Here is a 16720-nt window from a genome sequence, read left to right as displayed (position 1 = left end):
ATCCACCAACACACTCGGCTTGACAATCCTGTTCTGTAAACCCGGACTTACATCCACTTTTGCAATGACCACTCACTTTATCACAGACTTCATTGTTGTCAAAGCATTTGCAAAACTTTCGACAACCGATTCCGAATTGTTCATTGGGACACTTGGTTTTGCAATGCGCGCCTGTGAAACCGCTTGCACATCCACTGAAACAAGTACCATTAACTTTATTACATACTTCCTTTTTGTTGAGACAGTTACACGATACGATACAGTTTGGGCCGAAATATCCATCAGAACATGTTTCTAAACAATCTTCACCAACGAAACCTAAAGCACATCCACTTCTACATCGTCCAGTGTCTTTTCTACAACTTTCTTTTGTATCAAAACAGTTACAAGTTTTATTACAGTTCTTGCCAAAGGTTCCAGAGGTACAAGGAACTTCACAGCTAGCACCATGAAAACCCTCTTTACATCCACTTAGACAGAACCCGAAAGTGCGGTCACACACTTCGGAGTCCAGAAAACAGTTACAAGTGTTCTTGCAACCGACACCGTATTTGCCGTCTTCGCACTTTGACTTACAATCTTTGCCAGTAAATCCCGGTTTGCAATCGCTGTCACATTCCCCGGTAAAAATACTACAAACCTCCTTTTCGTCCAAACAATTGCATTTATGTTTACAGTTTTCACCAAATGTTCCTCTTGAGCATAATCGATTACATGAATCTCCGGTCATTCCTGCTGGACAACCTGAAACACATTTCCCTGTAACGTGGTCGCACTTTTCTCTGTGGTCTAGGCAGTTACATGTCCTTGCACACGCCTTTCCATACTTTTTACCACCACAGATATTTCGGCAGTTGGCCCCCTGGAATCCATCGGGACATCCAGAGGCACAATTTCCAGTAATCTTGTCGCAGACTTCAGTCTTATTTCGACAGTTACAATCTTCTTCACAATTCGGACCAGTCTTGCCGTCTTGACAAACGATTTCACATCCTAGACCTGTACACCCACTGTGACAAAACCCAGTTGCTTTATCACAATCTTCATCTTGGTTGACACAGCTACAATTCTCACTGCAATCCTTACCAAACATTCCATCTGGACAACTATCCTGACAGCCAAATCCGTGGAATCCTGGGGCACATCCTTGAATACATTTACCATCGACTTTCTCACAGATCTCATAGTGGTCAAAACAGTTGCATGCTTTGGAACATTTATCGCCGAATCTTCCATCTGGACATGGTCGCTGGCAGTTCCTATCTCTGAAGCCAGGAAGACAATCTCCCGTACACTCTCCAACAACCTTGTCACATTTTCCTTTACAATTACAAACACCGATACAACCCACACCGAATGTTCCTTCTGTACATTCTTCGTAACAGTCAATACCTGTCCAGCCTGGCGAACAGCCGAATTGACACTGGCCGGTTATCTTATCACATACGTCCGAACCGTAGATACACCTACATGTTTTGTTACATTGAAAACCAAACGATTTCCCGGGACACAAGTCTAGGCAGCCATCACCAGTAAATCCCTGTGCACACCCAGATGGACAGCTACCAGTTACAAAATCACAGGTTTCATTTGCATTGAAGCAGTTACAGGTCGAGTTGCAGAGAGCCCCAAAAGTGCCGTCAGTACACTGATCTTGACATGCGGTACCCGAAAATCCAGGAGCACATTCAGTGGTGGGACACTCACCAGTATCTTTGTCACAAACTTCGCCATCTGTACAATGACACATCTTATCACAGTTGTCACCAAACCAACCATCAAAACATTCAAATACCTGAACTTCGCACATGTGAAGAAATCTAGTTTTGTCCTTTATTGGTGGCAAATAAACTGTCACATTGGATCCGTACAAAGGCTTCACACAGTGTATGTCCAAAATGTCCGGAGTATTTTCAGACTTTGTCCATTCAAAGCATAGACGCCCATCCACAAAGACTTTGAAAAAATTAAATCTTGTCCTGTCACTTGCGTCACTTCGATGATAAATTCGAACGTAATAAATCCTATGTTTCTGGTGTAAAACCACACTCCAGAATGCATCTCTCTTTTTGTTGGCACTTGTATGCTGACAACTGCCTTGTCTGTATACAGACTTTGTATTTCCATCAACTGCCTTAGCTGAGAATCCATTGCCGTATGTTCCACTTTGTAACGTTTCTTGATTTAATGCAAGGTTCAGTCGTTGACAAGTTGGGCCTGACCATGCTGGATCTTCGCAGCCATTGTTCAAGCAGTCGTAAGATCCTTCAGAACACCCATCTTTACATCTACAAATCAGTTCTGATAATGTAGAATTTAGACAGAAAGTCAGAAATCCAAAGAGAATAATCGTCTTCATTCTCATTTCAGTGTTTAAATCAATTTAAGTAATTTTTACAAGGCCATTGTCAACCGGAACAAATATCGACAAATCGTCTGCAACGCATTAAAAGCCTCTTAATTAAAGTAAACACTTCTCTTAGTTGGTCAAAAACGTTATCAACCACGCTAAATGACACCGTTTCCTATATTAAAATGGTTTAGCAAGGGTCAATTTCCTTTTAATACTTATGTGAAATAATTGGCCTTGAGTTAAAGGCGGTATTCAACGACAGACGTACAGGTCTTAATAACCTTTGTACAAGAGATAAGTACTCCATTATCTTAATCAAATCGACATGCTTTCCCAAAAAGTTTTCCCGATATGGTTTAAAACTAATAATCCAGATACAGGTAACTATTTTGGTCATATTTTGGACTATAATGGTGGCAATGATACATTTGTTTTGGTTCAGTTTCTTAATGACATAGTTTGATCAACTTTTAAAGAATTCTTCAATATCAGAACTGATTTGTAGATGTAACTCCTGCAATTCCACAAAAATAAGTGGTTGATAACGTCACTAGTCCCAAAACACGCTTTATCACTAATCCCAAAATATGCTTTATTACATAAAGTCCTTCACTATTAGTGCCGTTATCAAACACTTAGTTTAAGTGAAATTGTAGGAACCACAGACCTCTGATTGGAAATTGGAATGGTGCAAATTGATGCTATCAGTCTCCCCGATACATATAAAAAATTTAGAAAACCTTTTTACCATCCCTTTAAGACAACTAAAACAACAAACTAAGTATATTGAGAGTGACAATTTTTTTTGTATTCAACACTTCATTGTAACAGTACATTTATTATGACCTGATTATTTTAAGCCTTTACTTTCAAGGAATGCATCTTGTTTAGGATTTCTACCTAAGAAATTTCTCAACATTACTGTAGCATCCTGAAAAATAATGAAAATTTGTTGGTTTAAAAGGCATCGCCATTGCCTATTTGACTATTGAAACAGTTTCAAGATAATGTAAGCCTACTGTGGTTTTGTTACATAAAATTTTATCATTGTCATTTGACAACTGCTGGAAATGAAAGTTGTTCTAGAATGTTAGGTGCTTTAATAGAAAAAATTCTCCACAAGCATACATGTGTACAGGTCAGGAAAAAAAATTTGAAGATTTGCCTTGAAAAATCTGGAGATTGGGTGAAAAGTCGGGTGATCCAGAAAATGATTGGGTCGAAAAGATTTTTGGAAATTAGCCGTCCTTACCATAGATCCACCAGGTTTCAGAATGTAATTTCTGTAATCGGCACCAACTTCAGAACTCATGATACCTTCTTTACGGAACCGTGAATAGAACATATCCATACAAAATACTTCACTCCACTAAAATATATAACAAAATGTATTCTGGATTGAAAATCAAACATTCCAACATAGGGTTTTGCTTACTTGCTACTATAAATTAAAGAACTAGCAAATTGTGCAGATGAATTGCTTAAATTGTTAAATTTACGTAAGTTTTCAAAATGTGCACCATTTGCCAAGGGCCTTATGTGATAAAGCATATTTTGCAATAAATCAGTTTGTCTGACTGAAAATTGGAATGGTGTAAATTGATGCTATCAGTGTCCCTGATCAGTGTCAAACCACTTGAAAATCAAATTAAAAATCAAACTAACCATGTATCCATAATATTGAGCATCATAACCACCACCCATATGACCAAATGTAGCAGGCATGTTGGTATTAGGTGTAGCATCAATACCTAATATTTCTTTACATAGATCACTGTATACTGCTGCTGGATCAGCCTGAAATAAACAAGAACAATTTTAGTATATATTACTGGGTAAATAGAAAGAAAATCAAATTTATTTTGGCATTATTATTTTGAAGCTCAACATATAAGAGGCTTACTGTTCTGTCTGATATAGCACTTTTTCATAACTATGGTACATTATATTACTTACTTCTTTCAAATCAAATTATCTTGCAGTGGCTCAACTGATGATTAGGATTCTGTGGACTTAACAAGGTTGTGGCCCTTCCCCCGGAACATTTTCCTTTTAGCATATGATCTCCTGCATTCAGAGACCCCTCTGTAAGTCAATTTAATGCCTATCTGAATCTGCCACAGTAGTTAGAAGCTCTCACAGAGTTAAAGACACTGTGACTATGCTGCTCTCTACAGTAAAGGTTTTAGTAATTTTCATGACATAGGGCCTCATTTTAGTAATAAAAGATATATACACCCACCACGGCATGCGGATGGTAAATATTCAAGATTTTGGGGCAAGGGCAATAACTCAGCTTCTAACGGTCGAAAATAGCTCCAATTCGAACTTGATCATCTTTTTATGAATATGTATATGTCATAGTAGAAAACTGAATTTCATTTGATTCCATCAAAAAATCTAGTTTTTAGAGCGTTTACAAGCAAATGTTGACGGACGGATCGACCGACGGACCTTCATTTCATAAATATGTATGCACATACCGAATTTCATTTGATTCCTTCAAACTCTAGTTTTTAGAGTGTTTACAAGCACTTACTGTATAGAGGTTACAGGGCAATAACTCAACTCAAAACTGATGTAAGAGGCCTAAATCTTGAAAAAGCCTTAAATTTAATCAGAAGTAAACTAAACTTTCTCAAGCCTTTTGATTTAGGTCCAATAACATCCATTTTAAGTTTCATCAAAATCGGTTGAAAGAGTAATAGCATATTGAAGATTTTGGGGCAAGGACAAAAACTCTGCTTCTAACGGTCGAAAATAGCTCAAATTCGAACTTGATCTTCGTTTTATGAATGTGTATACACATACCGAATTTCATTTGATTCCATTACAAAATGATGACGGACGGACCGACGGACAGTGGTGTCGACAATATACGTCCACATAGAGAGATATGGGCGTATAAAAATGGCATAATATTGCCCCGGTAGAGCCAGCATAAGTCATGAAACATTTTATATTGTGTGTTAACTTTATAGATACATACTTTTTTTTGGTGTTGGGGCTATGTCAGTGAAGTTGTTACTAAATGTTTAGAGACCTTTTGTAATCCCCAAAGTTACTTGAAATGGAAGACTATCCTGTTTCCAATAAGGTCAATTACAATATGCATCAATAGACTACTCCAATCATTTAAATGCATAGTTTGTAGCATACAAACAACTAAGAAAATTTTATAGATCAATATACCTTTTACTTGCATAATCAAAGGTTGAAACCTCATCCAAAAGATAGCTTGCCAGGCAAGGTAATATATGCCCACTGGCAGCTGTCAGAAATGATTGAACACGAGTTGCACAATATAGCTAATAGAGTGAAACGTCAAGTCAGACACGATATTTCGGTGAAAAATTATCCGATCATCACGAAAATCAATAGGGATCATCTTCATAATGACATTGACACACAAAATCAAAAGAATCTGTAAATAATTGTAGCCTGTAGAGTGAGCACGAACCAAATATGAACGGACGGACAAGATGATTACAATATATGCCTATCTTATGTGTGGGCGTATAAAAATGATCTTAATGTATGCAAGGTTCCAATCTAAGAGATCTAGCTTGGAGGGCATGGCTTTAACATGGATTTTTGTGGAAGGAAAAGTTATTCCGATTGGCTAATTAGCTAATTACCTGAGATTGTGTATGAACTGTCTGATCAAAAGTACCAAGTAATATTTGCCTGAGATTAAAACAACCAGCATTAGCTATTCTACTAGCCATTAGTTTCTCTAACAATTCATCTGGTATATTACTACTATCTTTATAGTGGCCAGACATACGATTTAATGGTTCTTTCTCCCAGCACCAGTTCTCTAACATCTGAGATGGTGCTTCAACAAAATCTCTCTCTACAGCAGTACCACTGAAAATATCATTATTGCTTTTGACAAACTTAGAAAAAATGGCTACACTTTTCTCAAGACAAAAATATACATTGCAGTACTGAATCTATGCTATGCACTGGTTCAAAACTAATCAGATAAAGCTATGCACTGGTTCAGAACCTATGCATTGCTTCATAATCAATTGAATTGTGCACTGGTTTGGGTTGAAAATCAACTAATTTTCTCTTTGTATTTGCTCAAGATCAATTTCTGTTTTGCACTGGTTAAAGTTTAGTAAATAATGAATAAAACTTCAACCTGAATAATGCATATTCTGTTTCAGCACATATTTGATGCATAACATGACCAAATTCATGGAAATATGTTTCAACCTTAAAAAAAAAAAAAATATTAACTTAAAATTTTAACAAGGAACATTAAGTTTCTAAACATGAAGAACTTGTCTTGAAGTGTAGACATGACAGTAGGGATGCAGGCTGAAATAGATGTCTGAAGATTGCATAGCGTGAAACTCTTGAGTAACAACATGTTTCAGGTTCCGTTCCGATTCACATTTCAGACATCCATTTCAATCCAAATGTTCAACTAAAATGTCCCATATTTTCAAGAAATGTGTTTGTTTTTCAAATTTAGCTCAAAATGATTAAATGTGCTATTGTGCCAATGTAAAGCCATCTTACAATGTCATAATCTTACGAACTGTGTACTTATATCTTGACGGCAATAGCCACCTTTCTTTTATCATGGTTGTCACTGAAGTGATAGTATTGTATGCTAGCAAATATAGCCAATCAGAGGCCTCGCCAAAAGTCTGCAAACACAAATGCACAATGTGGATTCGCTGGTGTACAGTTCAATCAAATAGCTTCATTCTATGATACAAGAATGGTGATTATTGCAATCAAGGTATAAGTATGAAGTTTGTTATAGCTTGACATTGTGAAGATGTTTTTTTTAGTTGATATTCCAGCTATCAAATATATACCTCATCATGTGTAAGTAAAGATGGCTGATCATCTGTTGGTTTTGTGAAATTAGCTACCATAGCTGCTATAGCTATTTGTCTACTTCCATCAGGTAATAAACAACCAGGCTGAAATATGTCAATATCCATGTAAATATAAATGTTTCTATATCGGTCTATATCACATTCAACACTATTTCAACAGTGAAAATATTTCATTATTGTATCATTGTATCTATGTAATATGTAAATAGTCTTCAGAAGTACTAGAACTCCACCGAAATCGCAAAATCCTTTCAAATAAACTTCAAATAGAAATTCCACTTTTCATTTATATATACGGCTTATCACGAAAAGACGAGTCGTCATTTTAACTTTCAAATGCAAGAAATTCTATACACGCATGGATTTGAAAGAACAAATTTGGATGGTGAACTGTGAACACTATTACAGATTAGCTTAGCTAANATATTTCTGCTTCTGAGACTAAGGTAGGATTGGTCAGGGACAGATGCGCCAGTTTGGGGTTGGCAGGGTGATTTTAATCTTGAATATGATATGTTAATAGTCTTCAGAAGTACTAGAAATGTACAAAAATCACATAATTCCTTTAAAAATACTTCAAACTAAGAATTTTACTAACTTTTCCATGTCTTTATCATAGAGAATCTTAAATTGACGCGTCATCATTTTAACATTCAATGGCAGATAATTCTGGATACACGTGGATTTGAAGGCTAAAATTTTGAGCGTGAGCTTTTAACACTAAAACTGATTGGCTTAGCTAAAAAAATATCCTGTTTCTGAGACTAAAGTACAATTGGTCAAAACAAAATGGAGCAACTGTCCCTTTAAGTGCATTCAATATTATACCAGAGCATGTATAAAATTACATTTTATTGATAAGATCTTATGCTATAAGGAAGCCTTTAGAAGGGCTTAAACATAGTCAGTTAGAGCATTGGCATCTTGACTTCATTTGCTTGGCTCCACTGAACAAATAGTAGTTATTGGTTTAATCTCAGTCAGTAGTACAGTCAAGTAACCTAATTTCATGGAAACCTATTATTCGTGGATTTCTGGAAAGGATTAATAATTTACATGAGCAACCTTGCGCAACCTCCACATTAGTTTGTTTTGATAAACATGGGTTTTCTGTACAATATCAGCTAGTAGAATGAATCCAGTAGTTTCAAGCAAGGTAAAATGTATTAATGTATACTTTGACAAATACAAAATGGCGGATTTCAGTTATTACCAAACGTCACCATTTTTTATCGGCCGCATTTCCTTATAATCCCAAGCTGTAATCGGAATTCCAAGTGTCGTCTGCTATAATGTAGTCCAACGAATGAAGTCACATGATCAACTAGCGGATTCCGTGTCAGCAGAAAATTTCTATGGAACACAATGTGTTATGTTGTTTCAGTGACTTTTAGCAATAAATCATGCTACGTATCTTATTTTGTCAGTCACTATTTTTTTTTTAAATCATGGTTCTTTGAAGGAATAGTCACTAGTTATAATGAATTGATATTAAAGATAAATACTAAGAGAAGTTAATTATACCATCCGGTATCCATACAACGTGTTTTTCTAGACTTATAGATCAAACATTGTACACGAAAATAGGTTGGTTGCTCATGAAATATGGGTCAAAGTGAAGGATTCATAAAGAAAATTGAAATAAACCAATTTTAATTATTTTGTAGAATATCTGAGGAAACATCTAAGACATACAATTTTTTTTTCGTTTTTTTAACTTTGACGAAATTCGGTGTTGAATCCTTATATCCACGAAATAGTTTACACCACTGTATTCTTAAAAGCTATCTTTCCTAATAATTCCAGTTAACCCAGATGTAAATGGATACAGATAATCTGAGAAAGATCAATGCCAAGAGGTTTGGACAAAGATAATTTTGAACAGTTATCATCCGTGTAAGAAAACAGTTGTTTCTTTCAGTCATCCATCATACGAGAGAAATAAGTTATAATTCCTCAAAAATATATTGCAAACACAGTTGTCAGGAAAATTCATAACAAGAATACTTTAGACCACTCACATGGTCACATGAGTATGAGCTTTCAAACACATTCACCAAAATCAGAAATTCAATCAGTTATAAAGGGATACAGTTAAATTCTACAAACCTGGTATATATCTAGAAGTCCCTTAGTAACTGTTTCCATGGGGAAATATTCTTTCAGTTTATTTTGATCTACTGCATATTTCTTTTCCTCCACCATTGTCATATAATATCTAAAATCCCACATGTTGATTTTATTATCAAATTCATACCCATATTTCTCACACTACAAATAAAACCCAGTTTTAAATATTACACTTTTCTACTCCTGATTGGGTTAATAAAGAAGGGAATATTATCCAATGTGAAATTTTGCTTGAGAAATGACTATGGTCAAATCATATTTGCATTCTAATGACATGCCATGTATCCATGGCAACCCCTTCCTGCATTAAATTTTGGTGGAAAGCAAAGGGACTGAACCCGGAACCTTATGCTAGAGACCAAAAAATGTAACTCAGTCAGTCACCCATTTCAGACATTACTTAGACAGGTCCATTGAAAAACCAATTAGTTTAATAATTCATGATTATAAGCATGCAAGTCCATCAATAAAAGATTAATAATCAAAACATTTTTAGTGAGAAATCTTCTAAATACTAAATAAAAAATCATGTCCAAAATTTTGATTCCATGGGTTATTTGTATATCATAGAATTATAATAACATGATCAATCATTGCTATGATCTGTTATTATACTTTAGTTAAGGTAAGTGATGTACTGAAGGGAATATATGTTGGAAGAGAATACGTGGAAGAAAATATAACATTAACAAATAATTGATAATGAAATTTGATATTTGATAATCGAAATTATAAATTCTTAGCGATAATAATTGATTATTTAGATTATTTTACTCAGCCCTATTTTTTCTTCTTTGCTATACAAGTATACAATAAGATACAGGAAACCTCTATAATACCATTCAAAATGACCATTTTATTATCTTACCTCTTCTTTCTTGTATTCTAAGAATAATTTCATCTCTGCTTCCTTTAATGGTTGAAGTTTTTTAGCCAGCTCTTGTAAGAATGTTGCTACAGTATCTGGTGATTTAGCCATTCTCATATCTAATACAAAAGCTGCATGAGTTGGAAATCCAAGTAAAGCTGCCTTCTACCAATCAAAGAACAATAACACATAAACATTTTCACTGAATAACTCTCAGCCCTCTTCAAGTTTTTTTGGGGGGCTGATAATAAACCAATTTTTGTTTTGGCTGATCAATTTAAATTTCGCCTTATAAATACAGCAATAAATTTTTCTAGAATCTACTGAAAAAAGTAATCTTCAGAGGATTTGTATTTGATTGGCAGATTGGCATAAAAAATAATCTGTTGGTTTATCGCAAGAGAAGTCATTTTGACTCGCTTGAAGTGAACCATTCACAATAGAGGAAACGGAAAAGATCAGCCGAAAGTCAAGGGGATACAGACTCATATTTGGGGGTACAACAGGAGATTTTACCATTTCAAAAGGCTTAGGAAGTCATTTCCTACATATAGAGAAATGTTTTCATTTCTGAAACAAAATGTTTAGTGGACTTATTCCAGAAAAATAGAGGAATTGCTCTAAAAGAAGAAGTCTGGAATCTCTGATATTGTAATGTGAATTATCAGAAGGTAATAACAAGGTTCATACAGCACTTTGCCTCAAAAATTCAAAGACTTTTCAAGGACTCTGGGCTTTGAAATTCAAGGACTTTTCAAGGATATTAGTCTGACAGAATACACATGTACCTTACTTCTGAACTGTGAAATCCATAATGATAGTTAATATTTGTCAATGGGGTTAATGATAAAAATATACACAATTTGACTCAACTCAAAATTCAAGGACGTTTCAAGAGAAAATGGGGTTTTTATGGTGTTTTCAAAGACTTTTTTTGAAATCAAGGTTTTTCAAGGCAACGGACGGAATTCAAGGGTTTTTCAAGGCTGTGCGAACCCTGAATAATATTGTTTGGCATATTAAATAGCTACAGATCTTTTAATTCTACCAATATCTCACAAATTGTACAAATTCTAACTCTAATATCTTACTTCATGTCTAAGTTTGATTAATTCTTCTAATATTGGACCATTCTCCTTCATACATCTACAATAATCATTATAACAAATTTTAAACAAAGACTCATTTCAGAGTTAACTGATTTGGGGGTTCCGTTTTAGCAATTGTTCATACAGTTCTTTAGGGGAAAAATTCATCACAATCACAATGTCAAGATTTTAGTTTTTCCACCTTTTTCTAAAATTAATTCTGTTTTATTAACTGATTAGACAGCCAAATTACCTGCAATTTGGTTTGAATCTTGTATATTCTGTTTTGAGCATTTACCTGTACTGCACATCTAGTAAGACCAGTATTGTTGATAGTCTAGCATACATTTTGACATTTTTAGCTTAAAGTTCACATGATCTTGGTAGACCTATAAAACTTATTTGAAAATAAAAAAGTTTACCTGGAATTGAAGGCAGTTTCTAATTTCTTTCTTGTTTCAGGATTTCTGGCTTTTTTCATACAAGGAAAATAATGAGGATATTTTAAGGTCACTTTCAATTTACCATCTTCTGTCTGAAAATAGTTGTAAAGATTAAACATTATTTTAACATATCAGAAATTCGTTTAACTGCACTAATATATAAGGAACTGAATCATGCAGATAATGAAGCTCCACTGTAATCCATGTTGAAAGAGATAACCTAGTAGTTTGACACTGGGCAATAATTGACTAATGCCAAAAAATTTCCCTCACTTCACACAGATTGGAGTTGCCTATCTTCAATGACTCAAGTGATATTAGAAAGGAATTTATTTTTTTTCTTTTTTCTTTTCTTTATGTACCAATTTTTAACTTTGAAACATATTTACCTTGTCTAAGCCTTTGATGAAGTCTTCAGGTAACCCAACTGAAAAATACAAGAAAGTGGTATGACGATCTTCTTCTTGTAAAGCACTTATGAGGTAATATAGACATACAGATGTATATAGATATTAAATAACTTATTATTCTAGTTGCGGGCAATAACAACTTGGGTGGAGCTTGATTGGTAAGTTCTGTTTAGGTTGTGTCTGTTCCAATTCAGGCCTCAATGGAACAGTACAGAACCACATTATGTCCCCTTTAAAAGTTCTCCATAAGTTCCTTTCTCCGCCATTTTGAATTCTGTCTGCACCTACTATTTTTTCTACACATGTGGAACTCATTCTGAACTCTGTTCCAACTTGTTTTATTGAACATTCTGTTGATTCTACAATGTGAAGAACTCACTGATCAAGCATCCCCACAAATATCAATTTAAGAATACCTAATTCGTCTGATGTAAATTCTAGAACACTCTTTTCTTCATTCAGATTTTTACCAAAATCAATTGACAGATCACTCATCCTTTTCTTTTGAGCTTTGATTTTCTCTTGGGTAACTTTTGTTAAATGTAAACCTAAAAATAACAATATTCTATTCATATAAAATAGGGGCTTAATCTAGTTTCTAGGAATTCAAAATCCAATTTGCAAACTGAACTACTTTGATACTAACAAAACGAAAGTAGCAGGGTTTGGTGGATTCAATGAAAATGAATTTGGTTAAGAGAACTCACACCTATGGAGGTGTGGAAAATCCCCTTGAAACAGGGTCTAGTTTTTCTGACTCTACTCTAGCCAACAACTTTCCTTACAGCTATCAGAGGCAGGAATTGAGGTAGATGTTTCGGACTATCTCTAGAGTACTGAACACTTAGTCTGTATCCAAATGATGTTTCCAATCCATAGTTTAGATTCAAAACATATGTGAACTATTATGTTATAATATTCTGCTCTCTATTGGATAAAATGAAGAATGCTATGAAGTACACAATAAAGGAAATTTTGCAAACAGCTTTCTTTGTTAATTTCCAAGCAATTCCTATTTCTTACCATTTCTCTTGCCAAGTTTGATTTGTCTCTCAACATATCTTCTAGTTTCATCAGACCGATCACCAGGGAATTTCTTTTGGTATGTTAACAGTGCATCAAATACATCTTGTCTCATACTGAAATAGTTTTAATTCTTAATCTTTAAACAAATAAGCTATGTAAACATTTTATAAGGATAAAGATATGACAAGCAAACATCATGGTACAATTTCAAGAATTACTGACATTTTTTAAAAGTAATTTGTAAGTTATAGAGCTGTTGGCAGTTAATCTCACAGGTGAATCCAAAATCTGATTTTTTTTCTTTTGCCTTCATCATCCAATTTATGGAGTCGCTTTTAAAAGAAATGATCAAATTGGATCCACGTATTTGCTGGAAATGAAGACTTATATAATATTAGATATTCTTACAATCTTAAGAAGAAGAATTCTGATCTTCATACATGATGTAATAATAAAGTGATAAAACACTGAGCAAAAATCACTTAAAAAAATACCTCATCTCCACATCAAATTCCGATAACACTTTATCAGCGGCATTACTGGCATCTCTTAATGTTTTATCAGGACATACATGTTGAAGGAAATCAACATTATTTCTCTTTACAGCATACCAACAATCATTATCAGCTAATTGCTGAAATTCAATAGAAAGATAGCTTCAACATACTCTTTCATACAAATAAAAATCCTTTTGCAATCATCAGGACATAAAACAAAAAGCTCTTTTTGCGATCAAACTTTTCTGGTTTTCTTATTTAGCTCGTTGATCCTTATGATAGTGATAGGCCTACCGTCTTTTTTTGATACACTTGATAATTTTTAGTTTTCATAAATCTCTATTCTAAACTAAGGTCCTGGTATAAATGACCTATAAAACATAGTCCGAGAACAAAGTAGAAGGCAGCATAATATTATTAGTTGATGATGTTTACCTTGACAACATTATTAAAATTGATGTCTTCAGGTTTCAGGCCACCAATTTTATCATAGATCTTTTTTGTTTTAACTACCAATTCTGTTGACTCTTTTTCAATATCATCAGTTTTTATTTTCCAAGTCAATTTATTGCCAGCAATGGCCATTTTTGCTATTTCAGAATAATTGACAGGACTTATTCTAGATCTACTGAAAGGTCTGAAACTGATAAAATGCTGACAGTGAAAGGATGCTGGGACACAGTCTATAAATTTGCCAGAAATCACATTAGTTTTCAATGAAAATCTAAATATTTGATTATTTAGGGATCTGTGGAAAATACTTATCAAACTACGATTAAGTTTTGTAAGAAATGACATGAAACAGATGTAAAGATCTTAGAATTCCAAGAATTCAGTTTAGTTCAGTGCCGGTACAAAGAAAAATTCATTGATCATCAACTTCCGGTGAAAGTAAAACAAGTTATCTGCTCGTGGATTAAGACCACTCCTTGTTCATTGCCAATGATCAAGAGACGTTTCGTACAAATCTTTATGTAATAACGTTTAATAGTTTACTTGCAGACCGTTATGAACGTTTATGTAGTCAAAATAAGAGAGAATATATAAACGAGCGGTTGCCAAAGGGGCTACAGAATAGAAATAGTCAGTCCCGTAAACGTTACATGTTCGATTCTAAGCCAAAGTATTAAAAGTTTTTACGCCATGTGGTATTGATCGAAAGAAAATTTATATTTGGTGTTATTTATATGTCGAAATTTTAAAGGATTAATCTAATCTTTTGGTTTTTGAGGGGCATGGACCCTCCAGAAACGACACTGACCCGGCTTTGTCCCGGTCCTCGTATGCCATGTGAAATACTTTTGTTAATCAGATTAAAATTAATAGTTGTGAACTTTACATAATAATAATTTGGTATAACATGGAATGTACAGATAAGGCACATTAAAGTCGTTCCTTAACAGAAATGTCATTTTATTGGTGTCAAAATGTGTTAAAACAGATATATATACATGTAATACAAGTTATATAAAAAAAAATACAAATAATCTAAATGTTTATTTTTATGTAAGGATTACAATTGTCGACATTATAAATATCAATGTCTGACTCTCTCTCTCTCTCTCTCTCTCTCTCTCTCTCTCTCTCTATATATATATATATATAATGCTTGCGGAAAGCTATAAACGTATCAGATTTGTTATTGCATATATTAACAACGGACTGTTTCCTGCTTTTTTTTTTTCATTTATTGACATTTAAAGGTGAAGGATATAGCGGTCCAAAAAAGGCTGTCATATGCGATACGTTCTGGTGCAGCCCTACTTCTCAAGTTGACTCTTATGTTTTCTCTCAAAGTTATGAAAAACATAATAACAACATTTTGTATACACGAACTAAGGACGCTCTTTTTAAGCCAATGGGGAAGAGTAAATGAACTGAACCAAGCAGTGGTGCTATGACGTTGTATACAAGCTAAAAATGTACCCTAAATGAGACAAATCGTACATAAAACAGCTTTTCATAATAAAACTGGATGAACTTTGAACCTACCTTGACATTTGCCATTAATAATTGAAGTATGATATCATCTCCAGGTGACATGAGAATACATCACAGTTACATGGCGTTCTTTAGAGTCATGTCCAGATATTTTGTGTCTTCAAGTAATAAGTCCATTGTAATATAAATCAGATATATAAACGCCTAAACATTTGCCTCATATCCAAATGGTAGAGCTCAAATGAAAGGGCCAGGTGCTTAAATATGTAAATAGTCTTCAGAACTACTAAAACTGTACGAAAATTGCTCAATTCCTTCAGATAGAACTCAAAAGAGAAATTTAAGTTTTTATTCATTTCGTTTTTAAGCTACAGATATCCAAAATAAAAAGTCTCTTAAAATGACGACTCGTTAAAATAACTATAGATACACGTAATTAAATTTAAAGATTTGTTTAAAAAAAAAGAAAAAAATATTATAGATTATGCTCTTATTTCCCGTTGCTTCTGTGCCAGGTCTACTCGATACATCTTGTGACCATATAATAAAAAATGCAAAATTTCCAAAAAAACAAAGATAGGCTATAAAAAGTGAAAAAAGCAGTAAATATTCCTAAGGCAATGACCTACTTGTCACCATTTAGTTGTATCTATGAAAGTAGTCTTAAATATTAACTTTTGATATATTTTCTTTTATACCTCCCTTTGTCATTTTTAAATTCTCTGAATTGCCCGAATCAGAAAAAAAACATTACCTAAGCGAAATTATTATAATCAATTGATATGCTTTACTTATTAATTAGTATATTATCAAAATAAACATTTTCATCGCTATCCAAAGCTTTTTTGTCTCGTAGAATTAAACATTCTGAAAACGGGGCTCTTACAAAAAAAGAAGTATATAATGCTATATCTTCTGACCATGAGTTGATTTTGGTAGACTTTTTTTCCCTGAAAGCTTACTTAGTATCAAACAACATAAAAGATAAATTAATACTGTTGCAATTATCTTGAGGTTGGCCGATTATTTTGACCAAAATGACTAGACATATGCCAAGTCCGGAATTTGGAAGAAAGTCGATAGCCGTGGATAAAGATAGTCT

The 16720-nt window shown here is 33.9% G+C and overlaps 2 protein-coding genes across 2 annotated transcripts in view; both read right to left on the bottom strand.

The window, feature by feature from the left end:
* LOTGIDRAFT_216788 (hypothetical protein) overlaps positions 1-1810 on the bottom strand; it is a gene marked incomplete at its 5' end in the record, with an annotated part of 5808 nt that extends 3998 nt beyond the window's left edge. Inside the window, one exon of the mRNA XM_009058664.1 lies at positions 13-1810. Within this exon, the coding sequence (XP_009056912.1) occupies positions 13-1810 (1798 nt within the window). The remainder of the gene's footprint in view (positions 1-12) is intronic.
* Positions 1811-3203: 1393 nt separating this feature from the next.
* On the bottom strand, positions 3204-14262 carry LOTGIDRAFT_178669 (hypothetical protein; the record flags this gene model as incomplete). The annotated part of the gene is made up of 15 exons (XM_009058663.1): positions 3204-3284; positions 3606-3722; positions 4019-4150; positions 5992-6223; positions 6504-6577; positions 7192-7299; positions 9325-9486; positions 10214-10378; positions 11305-11359; positions 11724-11836; positions 12168-12171; positions 12534-12702; positions 13178-13293; positions 13675-13814; positions 14113-14262. 15 exons carry the CDS (start codon positions 14260-14262, stop codon positions 3204-3206), a joined length of 1818 nt encoding a protein of 605 aa, XP_009056911.1.
* Positions 14263-16720: the final 2458 nt, after the last annotated feature.

Source organism: Lottia gigantea (assembly GCF_000327385.1).
Source record: "Lottia gigantea unplaced genomic scaffold LOTGIsca_35, whole genome shotgun sequence".
Taxonomy (NCBI): domain Eukaryota; kingdom Metazoa; phylum Mollusca; class Gastropoda; family Lottiidae; genus Lottia; species Lottia gigantea.
Note: the sequence above shows the minus strand (reverse complement) of the source record. Positions and strands in the feature narration are given on the sequence as shown.